Genomic DNA, 18,681 nt, shown 5'->3' with positions numbered 1-18,681 from the left:
CCATCCTGAAATACCCAGATCATCTACACAAAACCTTTATGGACCAAAAAAAGAGCAGTGGACGGCTCCGCAACGGAGAGATACAAAAGATCCTTCGCTCCTACAGCCATCAGGCTGTCTCATTCTTCAAGCGATTCTACCAGACTAACTGAATTTCCCTTCAGGGATAAATAAAGTAATTTTGATTTGATTTTGATTGTATTTTAATTGCATTAAATCAAACTATAGCACTATATAACTATATATATATAGTATAGAACTGGATGGGGTTACATCATATTATATAAAGTAATTTTAATCAAGTTAATACCTTATATATCAAAAGTATATAAATCCACCATCTTTGTCCTGGTTTGGAAAAAAAAAAATCCTGTTGTGAATGTCTCCTCCCTCCCTGGAGGTGAGCTTCATCAATCTTCCCCTGAAGAATAAACAGCCCTCTGCTTTGAAGGACACAGAAAAGTCCAGGCTGGATGCTTCATGTCTGTCGGGCTGTTACTCATACAGTATATAACAGCTGGCTGCATTACATTATCACACAGATGGACATGTTCCTTTGGCCCATAACTTCTGGATAATGTATCCTCCTCTTGTTGAGCTTCACTGCTGTTTTATCCTTCTGTCACATGCTCAATTAGTCGCCCCTGGAATTCATCCACTGTAGGTTTTATTTTATTAATCTAATTCAGAGTATCATCAGGAAGAGAAATCAGCTGCCTGCCAGCTGCATGTGCACGCCCATACACACACATGGACCGGGCCATGAGGTCAGCAGCACGGCTGTCATCTTATCATAAATTATATCAACCAGCTCATCCTCAGAGATCATAATTTGCCCACCATCGGTTCGTCCTTTGAAATGCACTGCAGATGATGACTAAAAATTCCTGGAGGAGTTGACAATATGCAAATGAGAGGTCAAGGTTGTGTAAGTCAAAGTTGATGCAATTTTGCATCTTGGCAGCTCTACGGTGGGATGAGTCAGGTTAGTGTTTTACTCTATTTTCCATGCCTTCTGGGAGCACATGAGTGACAGTGTTCCATCCCTGCTGTTTGTTCTTTTATGTACATTTCCTTTTGACTCCTTTCTTCCACAATCTCTGATTATACATGGTGAAGAGACAAGCTGGTGTGAGTGGCATACTTGGCTCAGGAGAAGAAAAGATATGAAAACTGGCACACATAATGTCAGGTAGGGTGGGGGATTGGAGTGCTATTTTTTTAAACAATGATGCAATTTCCTGTAATGTAATTCAATCTGAATTCAGAAACATAAAACTGCACTTGATGTTGCTGTGACTCAGTAATGTCACACTATTAGCTAAAGTGTAAGTGTTGAAAGGCATCTTGATATCCATATATATATTATACTGTAGCTGTTTCATTGGCTATTTTAATATTTAATGACCTGTACTGTCTCTATCTATGTTCATGTTGTAGCCCTGTAATGTCATTGATTTGAATTATCTGTCCTATAAACTACTGTCATTCAGATGAAATGTGTTTTTATCCTGCATACGGCAATATGTTAAAATGTCAGTTCATGAACAGAAGGCACAGGAGGTAAAGCGGACGTCTTGCATTTGGAAGGTTACCGTTTGGATCCCGAGCCCCCCATCAAAAGTGTGCGACATGGTAACATTGGCATCTTGCATGACAGCCTTTGAGTGCACTTTGAGTGGTTTGTGGATTACAAAAGTGCCATATAAATTCAGCACTTATAGCATCAGAGGTAGTTCTTTTTAAGATTCCTTTAAACTGATTGCTTCCAACATATTGCTTAACATACTGACTGGAAACAGGGAAAAAGCTAAAAACTAAATTCCTGCCTCACAACAAAACATAAAACAAAACAGATTTTTTAAAACAGATATAACTTAAGTTTTAGTGATATACTTTAAGGAAGATTTGGTTACCTTAAGACAGAGCATGACTAGCTTGCACATGGGAGAAGTTAGCCTTCAGGGCTTTCTTCCATGATGATCCAGACTTCGTATATAGAAGTAGTATAAAGAGCGACAAAGTACACACAGGGAGGAGCAAGAATACCACCTCAGCATCTGCCTGCAGCCTTTTATTTTGCTTGCCAACAACTAAAAGCCTGTTTCACAAAAAGTTGCACTACAGATATAATGTATTTGAACTTGTCCATTGTCATTGGAGTTTCAAATGTGTTTTTTTTTTTGCCTTCAAAGCAGGAAAAGCACAGATAAAAAAACAATTTCATTAAAGATGGTTCAGTTTTAGCCGGTTTTCCAGTAAGTCATGTCATTTAATGTTGTCATTACATATTCCTGCTCCAACATGCCGAAACATGCCATGCTGTGAAAAAGGTCTATCATAAATGCACTGTTCCCTTATCTTGTCAATTAAAGGGTGTTAAAAAATAGAATTTACAATGGAGAAAAAATGATGAGTAAATGTTCATATCAAATTATAGAGATAATAGAAATACATACCACAAATGTGTTAATCAGTAATGAAATCCCTGTGGAGAAATATAAGCAGTACCATGTGAAAGAAATTCATTGATCTCACTTGCTCAGGACTAAAAATACCTTGCACATCCATTTCTCTGAAGTTCTTTACTGTCTGAAGCTCTTTACTATAGTTTCACCATATCTTCACTGCGCTCTCACACCCACGTTTTCTGTTGATATCTCTCATTTTCTTTCCTTCCCCATCTCCTTCAGAATTGGACTACAGCTGTAAAGAAAAGACAAAAGGGTGACACTGACAAATGGACTTACTTTGTGTGGCCCTTTACTCGCTGCTTCCAAGTGATTAGATACACTGTGTGGGCTTGTGACCAAGGGACCGTCTGTGCCTCCAATAGCTTTCCATGGATGGCACTTTTTCTCTCAACAACAAATGATTTCTACTGCAGTTTTAGAAGCGGTTCTTCAAAATAATAATTGTGTATCTTTTTGGATTTTAACCTTTGTCTACATTTATACAGTTTGCTTGTCCTAAAGCAGGTTAGGTATAATTATACTATGTAGCATTTGACTCATTACATTGGATTTTACAGTGTTGAGCTTCAGGCTTCATTCTGACAGGAAATTAACTGCTCTCTGAAATAACACAGATGGCCTAAATAAAAAGAAATAAACGTGGCATTAAAGTTTTTGGCAGGTGACATGTTTTTGAGGGATTATTTCCTGCCACAGACATGCATTTCTTCCTGTGGGTGTTGAATGACTGACAGTAAGTAGAGCATAACCGATCTGAAAACACTCATTTCTGGAACCATGAAATCACGAAAAAAGGAATAACTTTGACAAAGTAAAGCCTTCATGTTCAGTCGAAAGGATTACAGTATCTTGTGAAAGCATCTGTAGGTGTTTTTCATAGAGTGAACATCAAACGGCAAAAAGGTCTCTATGGTACCACGTGCAGACATCACTAGCAGGAGTCTATGCAGGAGGTGGAGCGGACATCGCTCAGCACAGTGTCGCTCACCCTGGAACCCAAAACCATTAAATAGATATATACCTTTTCAGTCAAAACATCTGACATACTTCTCAAATTTTAGGGGTATATATTTTTGTTTTCAAACACCATAATGCTCTAGAGTGTGACTTTGGAGTAAGGTTATATCTGGGGGTTAAGTGTGTACAAGTAGCTCATGAATGTCCTCCTGAGCATTGGAAAACAAAGTTAAACATTTTGTTTAAAGGTATAATATGCAGGATTTTTCTTTCAAATATTTGTAGATTCACACAAAAGTAATCTCTCAATCATCACTTTTGACCCACTGGAAGTGTGTGACCCTATCTAGCCTCTTCCTTTATTTTCTCGTCTTTTACTCTCGCTGTTTTTTGAACATTCTGGGCATTACCCTTTGGGATCATAACTACAGAATAGTGAACACATAACTGAAAAAAGGCAAATTAGCAAAAAAGAGAGTGAATTATTAGTTTGCTTTCACTCTCGGCTCCAAAAGAAGCTTTGCAAAGTGTGATTTATTGGCTCAGGTGATGTCAGATTGCTTAATCAAAAAGCAAAAAAAAAACAGCTATTCAGCTGTTATAGCATAACATACCTAAATCTCTGACTGAACTGATAGTATAACAGTGGTAGTCCGGTTGCAATGTTGATTATGTAGGGGCAACAGGAAGAATAAATGGAATAATTGAAGACGATACGTCTGGTTCTTTTTTCCTTCTTCCATCATGACTCCAACACTGCACTAAATTGTTGAAGTAAGTTTCAGTTTCCTCATACAACGGTGCATATCTTACAAAAGTATGTTTTTCTACAAAATGTATGTATGTATGTATGTATGTAACCATTGCATTATCCTCTCTAAAATGGGCGTCTCTGGCTTGGCTCTTTCCTGGTTTGAATCCTAGTTTACAGGAAGCTCATGCAGTGTTTCCTGGCTTGGACAGTTGTCCACTTCGCCTAACCCAGAGGTCCCCCAGGGCTCAGTGCTGGGGCCCCTGCTATTCGCTATCTACACCACCTCCCTGGGCCAGATTATCCACACATGACTTTTCCTATCACTGCTATGCAGATGACACTTAGCTCTATCTGTCATTTCCTCCTAATGACCCATCGGTCTCTGACTGCCTCTCAGACATCAACACATGGATGAAGGCACATCACCTACAGCTGAACCTCTCAAAAACGGAACTGCTGGTCCTCCCTGCTAAACCTACAATACACCATGACATCAACATCAAAATTGACTCCCTGTGTCTTGCCCCCACTAGGGTGGTGAGAAACTTAGGGGTTATGATTGATGACCAACTCACCTTTTCCAGTCATGTTGCATCAGTTGCCCGGTCATGCCGCTTTGCACTTTACATCAGAAAAATCAGACCTTCCCACTCAACTCCTGAAGCAAGCTGTTGTCATCTCAAGACTTGACTACTGTAATGCCTTCCTGACAGGCCTGCCAACCTGCACAGTGAAACCATTTCAGATGATCCAGAACCCAGCAGAGCGCCTGGTCTACAACCAGCCAAAAAGGTCACGTCACACCCCTGCTCATAGAGCACCGCAGGCTACTTGTTGCAGCCTGCATTAAATTCAAATCTCTAATGCTCACCTATAAAGTTGTCTCTGGTACTGCACCTACCTACTCGAACGCCCTGATACAGGCATATGCTACCTCATGACTGTTGCGCTCTTCCAATAAACAGTGCCTGGCTCTGCCACCCGTTCGTTCAAGGCAATCCAAACTCTTTGTGTTTGTTCCCTGTTGGTTGAAGGCACTACCAGTTCCTACCAGAGCAGGGGTGTCCCTCTCTACCTTTAAAACCTTCTGAAGACCCAGCTCTTCAGAGAGTACCTTCTCTGTCACTAGCACTTATTGCTGCACTAACACCTCTTATCGCACTATAACTTGATTGTTTCCCTTTTCTTTTAGTCGCTTTGGATAAAAGTGTCTGCTAAATGACTAAATGTAAAATCTAAATGTACCATTAGTTAAGTATGCAAACAGCAGTCTCTTGGATGAAAGTCCTGTTTGTTTCATCCATCCATCCACAAGACCTCCTCTCTATGCAGAATTTGTCACTCTTTATAACACGTCGGTGAACGACAACAGCCTGTCTCCAGACATATCTGCAAAACAGTAAAAATCATTTTCACACTGAAGCCAGACATTTTTTTTTAATACCAGCATCGATTGGTTTTGGATTTGCTCTGAGACAGCCACTTTGGATGCATCTGACCACATCTGCCCTTATGTATAGCTACTGAAGCTATTTCAGATGGCAAACTTGCATGCAAACCTTGTCAAAACTGTGAGTGATTTCTTTCCTTTTTCTATTGAAATTGTCAACACACAATGCAAAAAATCAGGTGCAATGAGTTTGTATAAATAGAAGTTGGGTACTTCTAATTACTTTCAAAAGTCACCTGAAGCTTCAGTCATTAAAAAAACCTGATGGTAAACACACTGGTACTATGTGTTAAAGGGATGCTTACTGGACAATCGTTCAAAATGACCCAGATGTTTTAACACATTTGCACATACTTTATGCACATTGAAGAAAAGTAGACTTTTGTACAATATCTCACTAAATATATTTACATGACATACAATTCGCCATCAGTGCAATACATAGGAATGTTGCATATTTACCAAATGTTAGACTCTTTCCTTTATGAAGAAAAATAATTCCAATGACAGAAGCTGATATAACTTATGTGTAAAGTAACATGTGCAACTTTCATATTGGTTAACAGCTTCACAGGAAATAAAAAAAAATAAAATCTTAGTACCACCCTATCAATAATCAAATATTAAGCATTGAAAAAGTAATAGATCACATGTACATATTTATCTTCATACATGTAATGGATTGCTTTTGTACAAATATTTTATATAACTTTGGCAGTTTATCAGGAACAAAGTTATCGGAAAAATATGAAACAATAATATCAAACTGTTAGCAATGTCATGTAAGCTTGCCTTCCAAAGCTCATGTTCACAGTGGTCATTCAGAAAGGCTGGAAGCTGATGGCCAAAAACAAAGAACAAAAAGCCAAAGAAGAAAAAAAACATTTCCATCCTTTCTGCTAAGACTGTTAGCACTGGAGGCTGTCGTCATTGTTGTCATGGTTATAAAATTACAAACACCTATGAAGGTTTACATAGCAGTCATCGCCATTTAAAAAAACATGGTCTATTTTCAGGTCGACTTAAAATACAAACAGTTTGAAGGCAAGGGGACAGGACCCTGCTCGGTGGTCACTGTGGAATCATGGGAGAGACATGACCGAGAAGAGGACATGCACAACAGTGCTGTGTGGAAGAACGTGAAGCCAAAAAACGAGGGTGCAAAATGAAAGACTTTGCAACAATCAAAACGCCACACTGTCAGAAACTGACTTACACCGGACAAAATAATCGAGCAAATTTCAAACATACTAAGTTCACCATAATTCATATACGTTGGTTTGTTTGTTTTTCCACTGGTTTGGCACTTTATTGGAACAAATCTCTGTTCAAAAAGACTAAATGTTGTACAAAAGGTATTTCATGTCTTGTTAACATAACTCGTAGAATATAGTACTTAATAGTAAGCATACGGTAAGTAAACACTTGTACATACTGTAGTTTTAAAATGAACATTCCAACAGATGTTTTACGCACATGCACAAAAACAAACAAACAAACACAACTCTCTCTCTCTCTTTCTCTCTCACTGTCTTGCTGCCTCGCCCACAGTTGGGCCTCCTGGACTTCTCTTTGGACAACCTCATTCTCCAGCTTCTATCAAGAAAGAACATCTGTTGCTACTGCTCTTTCTCCTTCACATTTCTCTTTATCTTTCACTTAAGACAACACCACTCTTTTAATACTGCATTTTTGCTTCACATTATGACACTTCCTCTGCTGAGCGTGTGTCTGTCTTGAGACGCACAAACTCTTTGGCCACCTCGTCATTGGTCCTTTGAGAGAGTATCCTCATGATGGTGAGGCCAGTTTCGTCCATAGAGACGCTCTTCACCAGGGGGTAGTTTGCGGAGCAGCTGCCCTTGTCTGCCAGCTCCCTCAGCTGGATGACCGTCATGCCGATAATACGATCTTCGCGTGCGAAGCAGTAGTCCTTTACCGAGACGTGCAGCTCGTAGGCTTCTGGACCATGTTCATTACTGAGAACACTGCGAAAAACGACATGGAGAGATCAGAGGTCAGACTCAACAGTTCAAATATGTTCACATGAAGCAAAAAAGTATTGTTTTTTCAAGGCTCGAGACTGCAAACATTTTTAGAGACAGTCCAACCCAATTTTAAAACTAGGAGCACTGGTGCAACTTGTGGAATTGAATTGTATAGCCTTACTATATTAGCTTGTCATGAATGCTGGCTGAGACCAGTTTTGGAGGTAACGCGTCACAAGTTAGTCGTTACTATGTTAAGGCCATTTTTGTTGATTTTGTTCATTAACCCTTTATGGGGCACTCAATAAAATACTAACCCTAAAGTGTTATAGAGGACATTTCAAGACTTTTACATTTGTGACTTTTTTTTGAAAATGTTTTAATTTTGTTTTAATTTAATTTTTAATGTTGCAAATTAGGGTCAACTGAGTTATTATTATTATTATTGTTATTATTATTATTATACTGATTGGTCAGATACGATGGTACCACTATCTGTGACGTAGCCTGATCTTCACTGATTAACTGGAGAAATCCATGTGGTTCTATGACCTCATGGCGAGGCATGGGGACTCTATTGGGGACACCGGATGTCAGCTGAAGATACCAAATATGGTTCTTTGCCCAGTAAAGGGTTAAAGATAGGTCTGTAGTCTCATGCTCATGCGCAGGGATTGATGGAATGCTTCTCCTTACTCACTGCTGTGGTGGGCGCTGGCAAAACTAGCATAGGTGTAAATGAAGTGGACAATCATCAGATATAATGTGTAACTTTAACAGAGTTAACTGAATTCAGCGATGTGCACTTTACATTGTGGCCGATAAGACAACATTTTTTTATGTTGTGGTCATGGTTTGTATGGTGAATATGGAAAGCAAAACATCTTCAATTTAATGTGTTTATTTATCTGTTTTCTTTCGATAAGAGTTGAGTGTGGGTATTTCTTTACAATATAAACATATATAAGACAACACACCAAACGTCATATTTAAAACGCATTTAAACTTTACTTTTTGGGAGAATAACTTAGTAAAGTAACTTTCCCCAACACTGGCTGAGACAAAGTAGCCAGCAGCAGTACCAGTGGTTCCAACCCAGTGCATCTCACACAGGCTAACGACCTGACATGAGAACGCTCTGCATCAGCATCTGGAGGACACAATAAAGGAAAGATTCTGACTGATGTCTTTGTTCTTGTTTCTCTAAACATTACTCAGTATTTTGATGTCAGAAAGATTCATTTTATTGACATTTTAGATTTGAATCCAGTTAGATATAATGGAGTGTATGTGATGAATTTTCTGATATAAACACTACTGCTGATCTAGAAACAATACTTTAAGATTTAAATCAATTATAATCTTGTTCTGAATGTATTCTTTTATTTTAAGATAATTTCAAACGAAAAAAAAATGCTTTGGTAATAAAAAAGAACCTGCAATAGTAATGACAAAGAACTGGGCCGATAAGAGTATGGATAAGATAAAGATAAAATCCTGAGGACACCAACTGTCAGCTGGGGGGGCTTGACTCTTTTAAATCCCTTCACTATAAGCCTTGTGCAACCAATGTTATTTTGGGATTATTATTTTTTTATGGCCCGCGGCTCAATGACTGACGAAAGTGTGAGGGATCCCTTCAGGACATCTGGCTTACTTCACCAGTTGGTATTTAGTTTTGTTTATTTTTTAAAGCACTGATTAATTTTGGCCAGTTTAAGACCTACTTCTAAATTTTGTGCTGGTGCTCCTCAAATTTCCAGCTGCTTTACTAGTGGAAAAGTTAGTCCGGAGCCATATTTCACAATACTGTGGTTCTCCACTGCAATTTTTTTTTTTACCCTACATGGATAATAGAAATGTAGAACCCTATGACAGTTCAGAAACTGTCAAGTAAATTGTAAGTTGACTATAATTTACTTTTTTATTATTGTACAAACCTAATGAAAAGTGTCATATTGAAGAATTGTACATGAGTACACACCAATTGCTTTTTGGACACTGACATTTGGCTTTGTTCTCAGCTGAATATAATGTGTCAGTAAGAGACTGTGGCTGGGTGGCTATTCCACAGCAGAAAGCTGCCTTATTATATTTGTGGCTGTGATGAAACAATTCTGTTTTGTTTTGCAAGTGAAATTAATGTTTCTATTCAAATGAGCCATTATTCTGAGCCACCTTTCTGTTTAAGGTTGTTTTCTAATTATCCCCGGCAACTTTATCGGCTCCTTAAAATTCAAATGACAATGGCAGGAGTAAATCTATACGCCACCAGCTCTGAGCCTGCACTGATCACACTCGTGTTGCTACAACTCACTCTAAGATCACTTTAGCTCAGTGACTTTTGTGGGCTCAGCTCACAGTTACAGTGTCGAAGAGGGGACAAGCCTGTAGATTTCTATAGAAGACACTTGACTTCCTACAACAGTTTCTATGCAATGAGGAGAAGAGCTGTTAAAGCAGCTGCTTTCTATTCACTGCTTTGAACATTTTGAAGGACTGGCACAAAGGTGTTACAGGTATTATGGTAAATGGGTTTCTGGAGGCAGACAGCATACTGAATACTAGTTTAAAGCACCAGAAGACAGCATATAATGTACAGAATGCTGCAGCAATAATAACAGTAATATAGTATAAGCTTAAAAAAACCACCTCAGCATTGCTCCCTGTTCCCTCCACCTCTGTAACTAATGGGAATGAAGCACAATTACTCACTATTGGAATGTTTCATTGTACTTTGGTGACCAATTGTTATTCTTGGTCTTGGTGCTGAATTTGCGCTTCTTGTCAGCCAGGTGTGGTCCCACGGCGTTCACCTCCACAAACGGCCGGAACATGGCATTGGTTTGCCAGATGAGGTTGTTCACTGCAACCACTGGGAAATACAGAGAAAGCAATGATCAGCAACACTGCAGATATCATTAAAGATAAAGTAAAGAAAAATGCACCTTAAACAGTAATGCTGTTTGAATATATTGCTGTATTCATCTTTTTCAAAAGCATGTACACTTATCTGGAACATTAATGGTAAACATCTTTAGATGTCAGTGCCCATGAGTCAAACTGCGAAAACGTATTTATTTAATACTCCATAAAGGAGACAGGCACTGATATATTTGTTCATTTATTTTGTGGTGGTTGCCAGAGGTTATTCTGGGAAATGTAGAAAATTAATACAAAAGCGTCACTGCATCTCTTCTTCCTGTAATAATAGAAGCATCCATATATGATTGCCATGGTAACCAAACTGGCAATCATGTTGTTGTGTTACTGCTGCCGGCTGATTATAGCTGATTGCCAGCTGCAGTGCATATGGTGCTACTTCAGGAGTTGGAACAGTAATCATTGCAGCTGTAGGGGTGATCAGGCCGAGTTTTGTTACTGACATTTAGGAATCACAAATCAACAAGTGTGTAATTATAGAAATGGACAGTAAAATGTGTAGGAAATCTGGATCTGCATTTGTATATTTTTCTCCCACTCATTAAGATATGAACACAGAACACAGCATGAAAAATGAATGATATTAGTTTGACCAGATAAAAGTAATTGTAAGTGCATAATGGAGTTGGAATCGGAATGTGTAAATGCACATATTTGTTTTTGTATCATACATGTATATACTGCCAGTCAGTGAGGAGTCTGACGCAAGGCACACACTAGCAGCTCTGCCTCTGTGAAGCTAAATGCTTTTGTTTAACATGTTTAGTCTGTTAGCAAGCTAAGACTTGCTAATTAGCAATAAGCACAAAATACAGCAGAGGCTGATGGGAATGTCATTTAATTTGCAGGTTTTTGGTTATAAATGACACAAAAGCATCACCAAAGTCATTAGGATTCATCCTCTGAATATCTATATAAAAAGTTCTGCCAATACATCAATCAGATGTCCATATATTTGATCGGAGAAGTGACTGTCCAACCTGTTGGTGGTATAAGAGGAAAAGCCATGCTGCCAGCAAGGCTCAAACACATTTAAGATCTATAAATCACAAGTGACTTTTAATAGCCTCTGTAAGAATAGGAAAGAAACCTATAGTACAACCCATGGCTGTGCTTATGGTTTTCTGTTTATTGTATAATGACTTTAATTATGCCACATGCAATCTTTCAGATGTTTAAAAAATGTCCTTATTTTCTATCTCTAACCCGAGAATGAACAATGGCTGATCATGGCCCAGCAGCATTGTTGCACAAATGAGATTACCACCATGAGCGGTCCGTGGCTAGTTTTGATCCTTTTCAGGTGTGAATACATTCGAACAGAAATGACAGAAAGCCTGTCTCAGGAAAGGAAAAAGCTCACCCTTCACGCTGACTTTGTGCTCTCCAGTGCCAGGGTGAGAGATGAGATTCACTTGCATCGACACCTCCCCCACGGATCCGTTGGATGACTGACCTGGACACACACCAGAACAACAACAGGAGAATTGGAAAGAGGCATAATGAAAAACAGAGAGAATGGAGGAGTGGCAGAGGGAGAGGAAGCTAGGGCAAGAAATAGAGAGATCAGGAAACAGAAATAAGAGAGAGAGAGAGAGAGAGAGAGGATGAAAGGACAGGATCCAAAACTGTGGGTGCAGCTTTTAATCGTAGGTGAGGTTTTCAGAAATTGATCCAAAATGTGGTGTATAAACACCTCACTGTGTGTCAGAGCTAAAACACTAAACCCAAGGAAAATTGTAGGGGAGCAGACTTGATTTCAGCCCTATGGCAGCCCAGTAGCAAGCACAGGCAGGGTTTCCTTTAGCTTGAGGCTGAACAAGAACTACAAGACGAAGAAGAAGAAAAAAGGAAAGGAACATGAAATAATCTGCCTGGTTTGAAGGCCATGGAGGAGGCAGATGGTGTGAAGGAATGCACTAAATAAGTCACATTATACACAATGAAATCATCGTTCTGTTCTACTCGATACAAAAACAAACAAAACATTGGATTCAAATGCATACAAACAATTAAAGTGGAAGTGAAAGCAAAACAATGTATGAGAAAGGAGGTATGGAGGGTAAACAGAGTGCAAAGGAGGAAATACCCTTTCGGGCATCACTACCTGCACGGTTAAATCAGCATTACGGTTTCAATCACACAGGGACGTGTTGCTGCCAGTAAACAATTAAAACTGATTGCTGACCATGTGTCTCACTCTGCCTGGTGCTGAGTTTCCTGCCTCCTGTTTCATCTGGCCCGGGACAAACAGATGTTGAACACTGGAAGGCAAGTGCCGATGCGGCTGATGAAGGGACACGTTGATCCAATAGCTAATCAATATGTGCCAAACATGCAGTGCCCATTATAGCTGGTAATGAAGAAACAAGCCCCCTGATTTATTGTAATGATGCCCTGAGAGGCTGTGGGGGGTGCACAAAAACATCACTGCTGCACAATTAAGCCCTGGACTAGTGGGAAATTAACGGAGCAATGCCACAGCACATTTACTTCAGTTATGGGCTAAAATAATCAAATACAAAGTGAGGAGGGTCAGCAGATTGAGGAAAAATAAAGAAGTTAACAGATAAGAAGGGGGAATTGTAGGTAATAATTGTTGCAGAGTTACAGTTTAATTCACTGAATTTGACATATTTTGCTGTTGAATAACCAAGATGCTACTCTTTACACCAGGGGGGAATGTAACAAATTTACTCAAATACTGTACTTAGGTATAATTTTGATGTACTTTAACTTGAGTATTTCCACATGTGTATTTTTATACTTCTACTTCTGCATTTTAGAGGTAAATTTAAACTACATTTAGCTGCCAGCTTAGATACTAGTTACTTTTCAGGTCAAGATTTAAAATGAAAAAATACAATGAATATAATGCATCAAAAACAATAATACAATAATATATTTGGAACAAAAATATATAACAATCTGGGTGGGTCCATTCTGCATAATGAGCATTTGTACTTTTGATACTGCAGTGTGATATTAGTACATTTATTTAAGTAAGGGATCTGAATACTTCTTCCACCACTTCTCAATACACACAAAGTGGCAATAGAAGATTAATTTCTATAAAATTACCATTTGAAGAAAGATGTGGTTTGAAGAAAGAAGATTAACTTTTGTTACTACTGTATTGTAGCTTAGAGCCGCTATAAAACTTCAGCCCTCTTCCTAACAAACAGTAAGACACTTGTATGCTTCCAAGCGCACACTTGACAGGAATAGACTCGAGCATGACATGGTCTAAATGTGTCAGAGCACAGGGGTTGGTGATTAATGAATCAGTGTCCACTGTGCTTCATCAAGCATCAGCACATCTCCACACTGTTTACTGACCTAATGTCCATCTACCACCTCACTAACTCCACTTATAGGCATCACATTAGTGCACCTAAGACAAAGAGCGACAGCATGGTGTCAACTCAGAGGAGAAACACATCGAGCAATCTCAAAAATAGCACACAGTGAAACACTGTGCGTCTATGCCCATCTGCCAGCCAGTGAGAGCGAGAACGCTGGTCGGGCTTGATGGTTGCCGGGCTGACAAGCTTTTTTCTTTTTCCATTGCCATTCTGTTTTCTGCTGCCTGCCTATGCAGCGTTCTGCAAGGCTGAGCACACTGAGGCAACCAGGAGCTTTAAGCTTCAACGCCCCACTGGGCTGAATTCCCACTCGAATCTCTCTGGACACCTGAAGGTATTTCTGCCTTGTTACAGACAGAGAAAAAAGTCCCACATAGAGACAGATGAATGTGACAACAACACATGAAAGTGGGTCGGAGAGGACACACAAGAGGGAGTTTATACATTTACAGTGTATATGTTTTTTATTATATGCATTGGTCATGGCAGTGCTTATATATGTTTCTAATGAGAGAGAGATGCATTGGAGCATGGGAGCATTAGACCCCCTTAGGGTATGGGCTGAAATTGCCACTGAAAACCTTTTTTTATACATTTATTTATTTATATATATACAGTGAAAGAGATAAAGGATGTAAAAACTGATGGGACACATGCAATCACTGCAATGTCCACTGAACACATAAGACTAAAGAAAATAAAGTGACACAGAGTTCCTCAGAACGCACACACTGTAATGTAAAGGAAGGTAAGACTGATGGGAAAGCAGAACTATGTGGAGGTTAAAATGAGCCAGGGACCAGAGTCACATTATTTTCAATCAATTCTAAATACCAATAGCTGCAGCCAGTGATTCGGTGGTAAGAAGACTTTCCTTTTCATTTAAACAGTTTGCTGCAACGGAACACATTCTGAATTTCACTACCAGAGTTTATCAAGTTTAATTAGAATATGTTTAGTAACTAGTGTCTCAAGAAAGTGTGAAAGTACTATGGTACAATAGTGTCTGCAATGTGAGCTTTTTTTCGCACCTTTCGAGCCACTTTCACCATCTAAGGATTTTTACTGTAGCATCACTTTGTCATGCTTGCATTTTTTTGCCTTTATAGCATCTTTCTTTTAATCTGAAGCCACCCACATGAGACACTTTCTTATGGCCACAGAGCACAGCTCTTAACCTGAAAGTTTTTCATCATTTGATGGCTGAGGCAACTCCACTCCCTGAACTGAAACCTAATTGAGCCTGACCTTGGCGAGCTCATTACCTTGAGAGGTTTGGGTGCATATATATTTCTTGATCAAGGCATCTGTAGGTTGAGTGTAAAGGCTGAGAGCATATTTGAGGGACTTCATGTCAGGGCTCTTCTCAAGGAAGGTTTTCTTCAGCCCATTTCCTCCGGCGTGGAAGTATTGCTGAAAAACACAAACAAACAGAAAAGCTTTTTAGCGGTTTCCAAAGTGAATGGAAAATTTGGAATAACCTTTGAACATGATGGCAACCTCTTTTAGGTTTATATATGATTGCAGGTTATATCTGACTTAGAGAATAGCTTAGCATTATGTGGACAGTGTGCATTGTACAAGGCAGTGCAAACAGAAAAAGAGACAAGACAAGAGACGGCAGTAATTGCCACTTTTGTAGCTAATTGCCATTCATTTAAATGTGAAACACATACTTGGGTGGTTAATGCACATTTGTGCTGATAATCCTGATAGCTGAGGACAGACAAGGCTTTGCTTTCTTTTCAAATGCTGTCACCACTCCCACTCATGGAAGGTGGGAGGGTGTCTACAGACAGATCTTATTAAGTAAGAAGGTGTTGCTGAAAAGTGAAGATGAAGTACTTGGAGACACATTTCTAAACCCTGCATAGGCTTTATTATTTAGTGCTTGTTGTGTGTTCAGCTAACTCTACTCTTAATTATCCTTAAAGGAACAAAGTGATATTTGTTTGGGTATAAGCAGAGTCAGTGTAGGGTCTGTAGTCGTGACCTATGTTAAAAAAGTTGATACACAACTATCTCATACCCCTAGAGGCAACCAGAAAAAAGATATAGTAGACAGAGATAGGGTCCACACAATTCATATAGCTGCAAGGTGACTTTTAAACCACACTATCTTTATCACACATAGTATGACGCTCCCGACAGAGGCGGCTCGGTAATTTTTTTGACTGGTGTCAGGTCCATACTTGGAAACCTATTCAGCATAGTAGGAGGCACAGTTTCTGCCTCACTGCTGAATCATGAGTCACAATATTTGACTGACACGTGCCTCTTGTGAGCTATGCATAATCTGCCATGCAGGGGTTGAGTCATGAGTGGAGTTTATCCAGAGAAAGACAAGAAAAAACACACTAAATGGGAAATTGCATGTAATTTATCTCAAATGTAGCCGTCAGCAAACATTTTTTAAATAAAAGCTTTTGCTTTCCGTCACTCGAACATTGAAACCAGGGCTTACTTACTGTAATTAATGATGTGGCTGTAACAGAAACTACAATCTGAGAGCCTTAAAATATATGTAGGTTATAATGGCCTAGGTTGCCCAAATTAAGGATATACCAATATGCTATGGAAGGAATTATGAGTTCAGTCTTATGTGTGTATAATTGTGGATATTTTAATGTTGTGGAAGTTGTATGTTTATTCAAATAAAAACTGATGAACTGATACACTAAAGTGTGATGGTCAGGGAAGGTGTTGCTTAATGTTGGAAAATGCCTGCAGGATTCCTGCTGGGCTGCAATACTGCATTGCCTCAAGCAAAAAGAGCTACCGACCCGACAGACAAATATTAATATCACCCTGCCTCTGATACTGCCATCCCTTCTACAGTATATATCTTCATTCTTGTCTTTTTTCCACTTCCACCTTTACCTTCCTTCCATTCTTCCTTATAGCTCTACTAATTTCTTCAATTTCTTTCTTTGTTCCCCATGACCTCCACCCCCTATTTCTTCCATTGTTTCTTCTCTATCAGCTGCCTTTTTTCTACAATCACTGAGGGTCAGAGTTCAAAGAAAAGAACAGATTATGCATTATTGGGAATCAGTTAAATGGACTGCAGGCCATCTGGCTCCACATGCACTCATCTATGGCCCAGTGAATATATCCATTAGTTTTCACAGGTTCAAAGTTCAATCTGAATAAAATATTTTCAGTGGAATAATCACTTATGCACTCATGGCCAATATTCAAGTAGACACACTGTGCTTGATCCACTTCCCTGCATCTAAGTCTGGCTCTTTAATACAATATGTGCCTTTGGGGTAACCTTTGGATGTACTAGTCTACAAGTAGTATATTTGGTTCCTTTATAAACAAACCTCTTCCATTTTTGTCTTTTGTAGATTACAGGTTTAAAGCTGTTGTGTCTGCAATATGACTAAATGAATGCAAATAACCCTGAATAGCGTTTCTGGGTCTGATCGCCCAACTCTCCTAAGGCATTACTGATCTGCGTTAATTGACTGTTCTTGTTGGAATACTGATGAACAGAATTCCAGCAGCAGTTTCCTTGGAGACCACAGAATCAATTAGTATTTCTCTGCACTTTATGATGCAGCGTTCCCCCGGTGGCACCTCACCATAACTCTCCTCTTGTCCCTGCAGAACTGAGGCTAGGTCTTGAAATTGTCTCATATCCCTTTACAACAAACAGTCGTACGGCAGTAAATTAACAGCGCTGCATTTCACACTTTCTTTTGCTGAGAGGCTTTGGGCATCTTTCCATATTCCTGGATATTAATTGAGTCTCCTCAGATGGGTTTGGACTAGCATCGCGTTTTTTTATGCAAGTTGAAAGCACTTTGATTATGGTGCATCATCTTCTTGCAGCTACATTGTGTCTCATCAAAAAACATCAAGGGGATAGAAGTTCTATCTAAAAAGCTGAGATTTAGAACGTTTTGTACCACTCCCTGTTACAAGTGTCTTTTGCAATTTGTGAGGCGACAATGAAGAATATGTCTCTCCATTTCAGTCTGATGACATTAAAATCAAACACAAACAAAATAATATGTTTTTCAATTTGAGATATAACTGTACTATAACTTCACCTTTTTAAGCATGTGAGTATCTGGACATAAACATTGCTACTCTTACAGTCTACTTAACTAAAATAAAGAAAAAGGGAGCCAATTTCATATCCAGCCATGATGTCCCAAGCACAAGACATGAGCCATGGCTCTTTGATTTACAAAATGATCATTTAAGTCCATCTGCATGTCTCCGCTCTGCTATGCCTTAAGTTTCTCTCCTGTCTTTTCTGAAGTGCAAGTTTAGTCACCGAGGCGTTTCTTGCCGCACATCCAACAGTGTAATCAACATAAAACTCACCTTGATGGTGGGAAGCACGAGGTCCATGGCTGCACACTGTCGTGGAGTCAGACTTCTGGCTTCCTCTCGAGTGACGTGCTCCTGCAGGGAATATGAGATAAAGTCAAACACTCTACAGCTGGCAAAACAGGAACACAAGTCGCATTTGAATGTCTTAAATTTTAAGCTGTTTCACAAGCTGAATGGTAATGACCTTCGGTCCTCCACATGAAGCATTTACTGTTGGCACCAATTATAGTACTTAAAACTGCAGGGCCTAAATTTGGGCCTTGCTGTCTGAAACCAGTTCTAAAAATCAATTGTAATTATGAGAAATGTTTTTGTTTATTTTAATTGAAGTTCTGTGAAGTGTCTTATTTCCCAGGTGTTTTCCATTTTGTCTATGTCACTGTTGACAATATGGCATTAA

At 39.2% G+C, this 18,681-nt stretch overlaps 1 protein-coding gene across 3 annotated transcripts in view; it reads right to left on the bottom strand.

Moving 5' to 3' along the window:
• Window positions 1-5,968: 5,968 nt before the first annotated feature.
• The window catches only part of LOC131984741 (protein unc-13 homolog C), a 114,579-nt gene continuing 101,866 nt past the window's right edge, over window positions 5,969-18,681 (bottom strand). For all 3 annotated transcript variants that reach the window (XM_059349682.1, XM_059349696.1, XM_059349690.1), the window contains 5 exons: window positions 18,273-18,353; window positions 15,197-15,344; window positions 11,930-12,022; window positions 10,339-10,498; window positions 5,969-7,623 (listed from right to left, as the gene is read on the bottom strand). In XM_059349682.1, coding sequence (XP_059205665.1) covers window positions 7,338-7,623; window positions 10,339-10,498; window positions 11,930-12,022; window positions 15,197-15,344; window positions 18,273-18,353 — 768 coding nt within the window. In that variant the 3' untranslated portion in view covers window positions 5,969-7,337. The remainder of the gene's footprint in view (window positions 7,624-10,338; window positions 10,499-11,929; window positions 12,023-15,196; window positions 15,345-18,272; window positions 18,354-18,681) is intronic.

Source organism: Centropristis striata, chromosome 2 (genome assembly GCF_030273125.1).
Source record: "Centropristis striata isolate RG_2023a ecotype Rhode Island chromosome 2, C.striata_1.0, whole genome shotgun sequence".
In the NCBI taxonomy this organism is placed as follows: domain Eukaryota; kingdom Metazoa; phylum Chordata; class Actinopteri; order Perciformes; family Serranidae; genus Centropristis; species Centropristis striata.
Note: the sequence above shows the minus strand (reverse complement) of the source record. Positions and strands in the feature narration are given on the sequence as shown.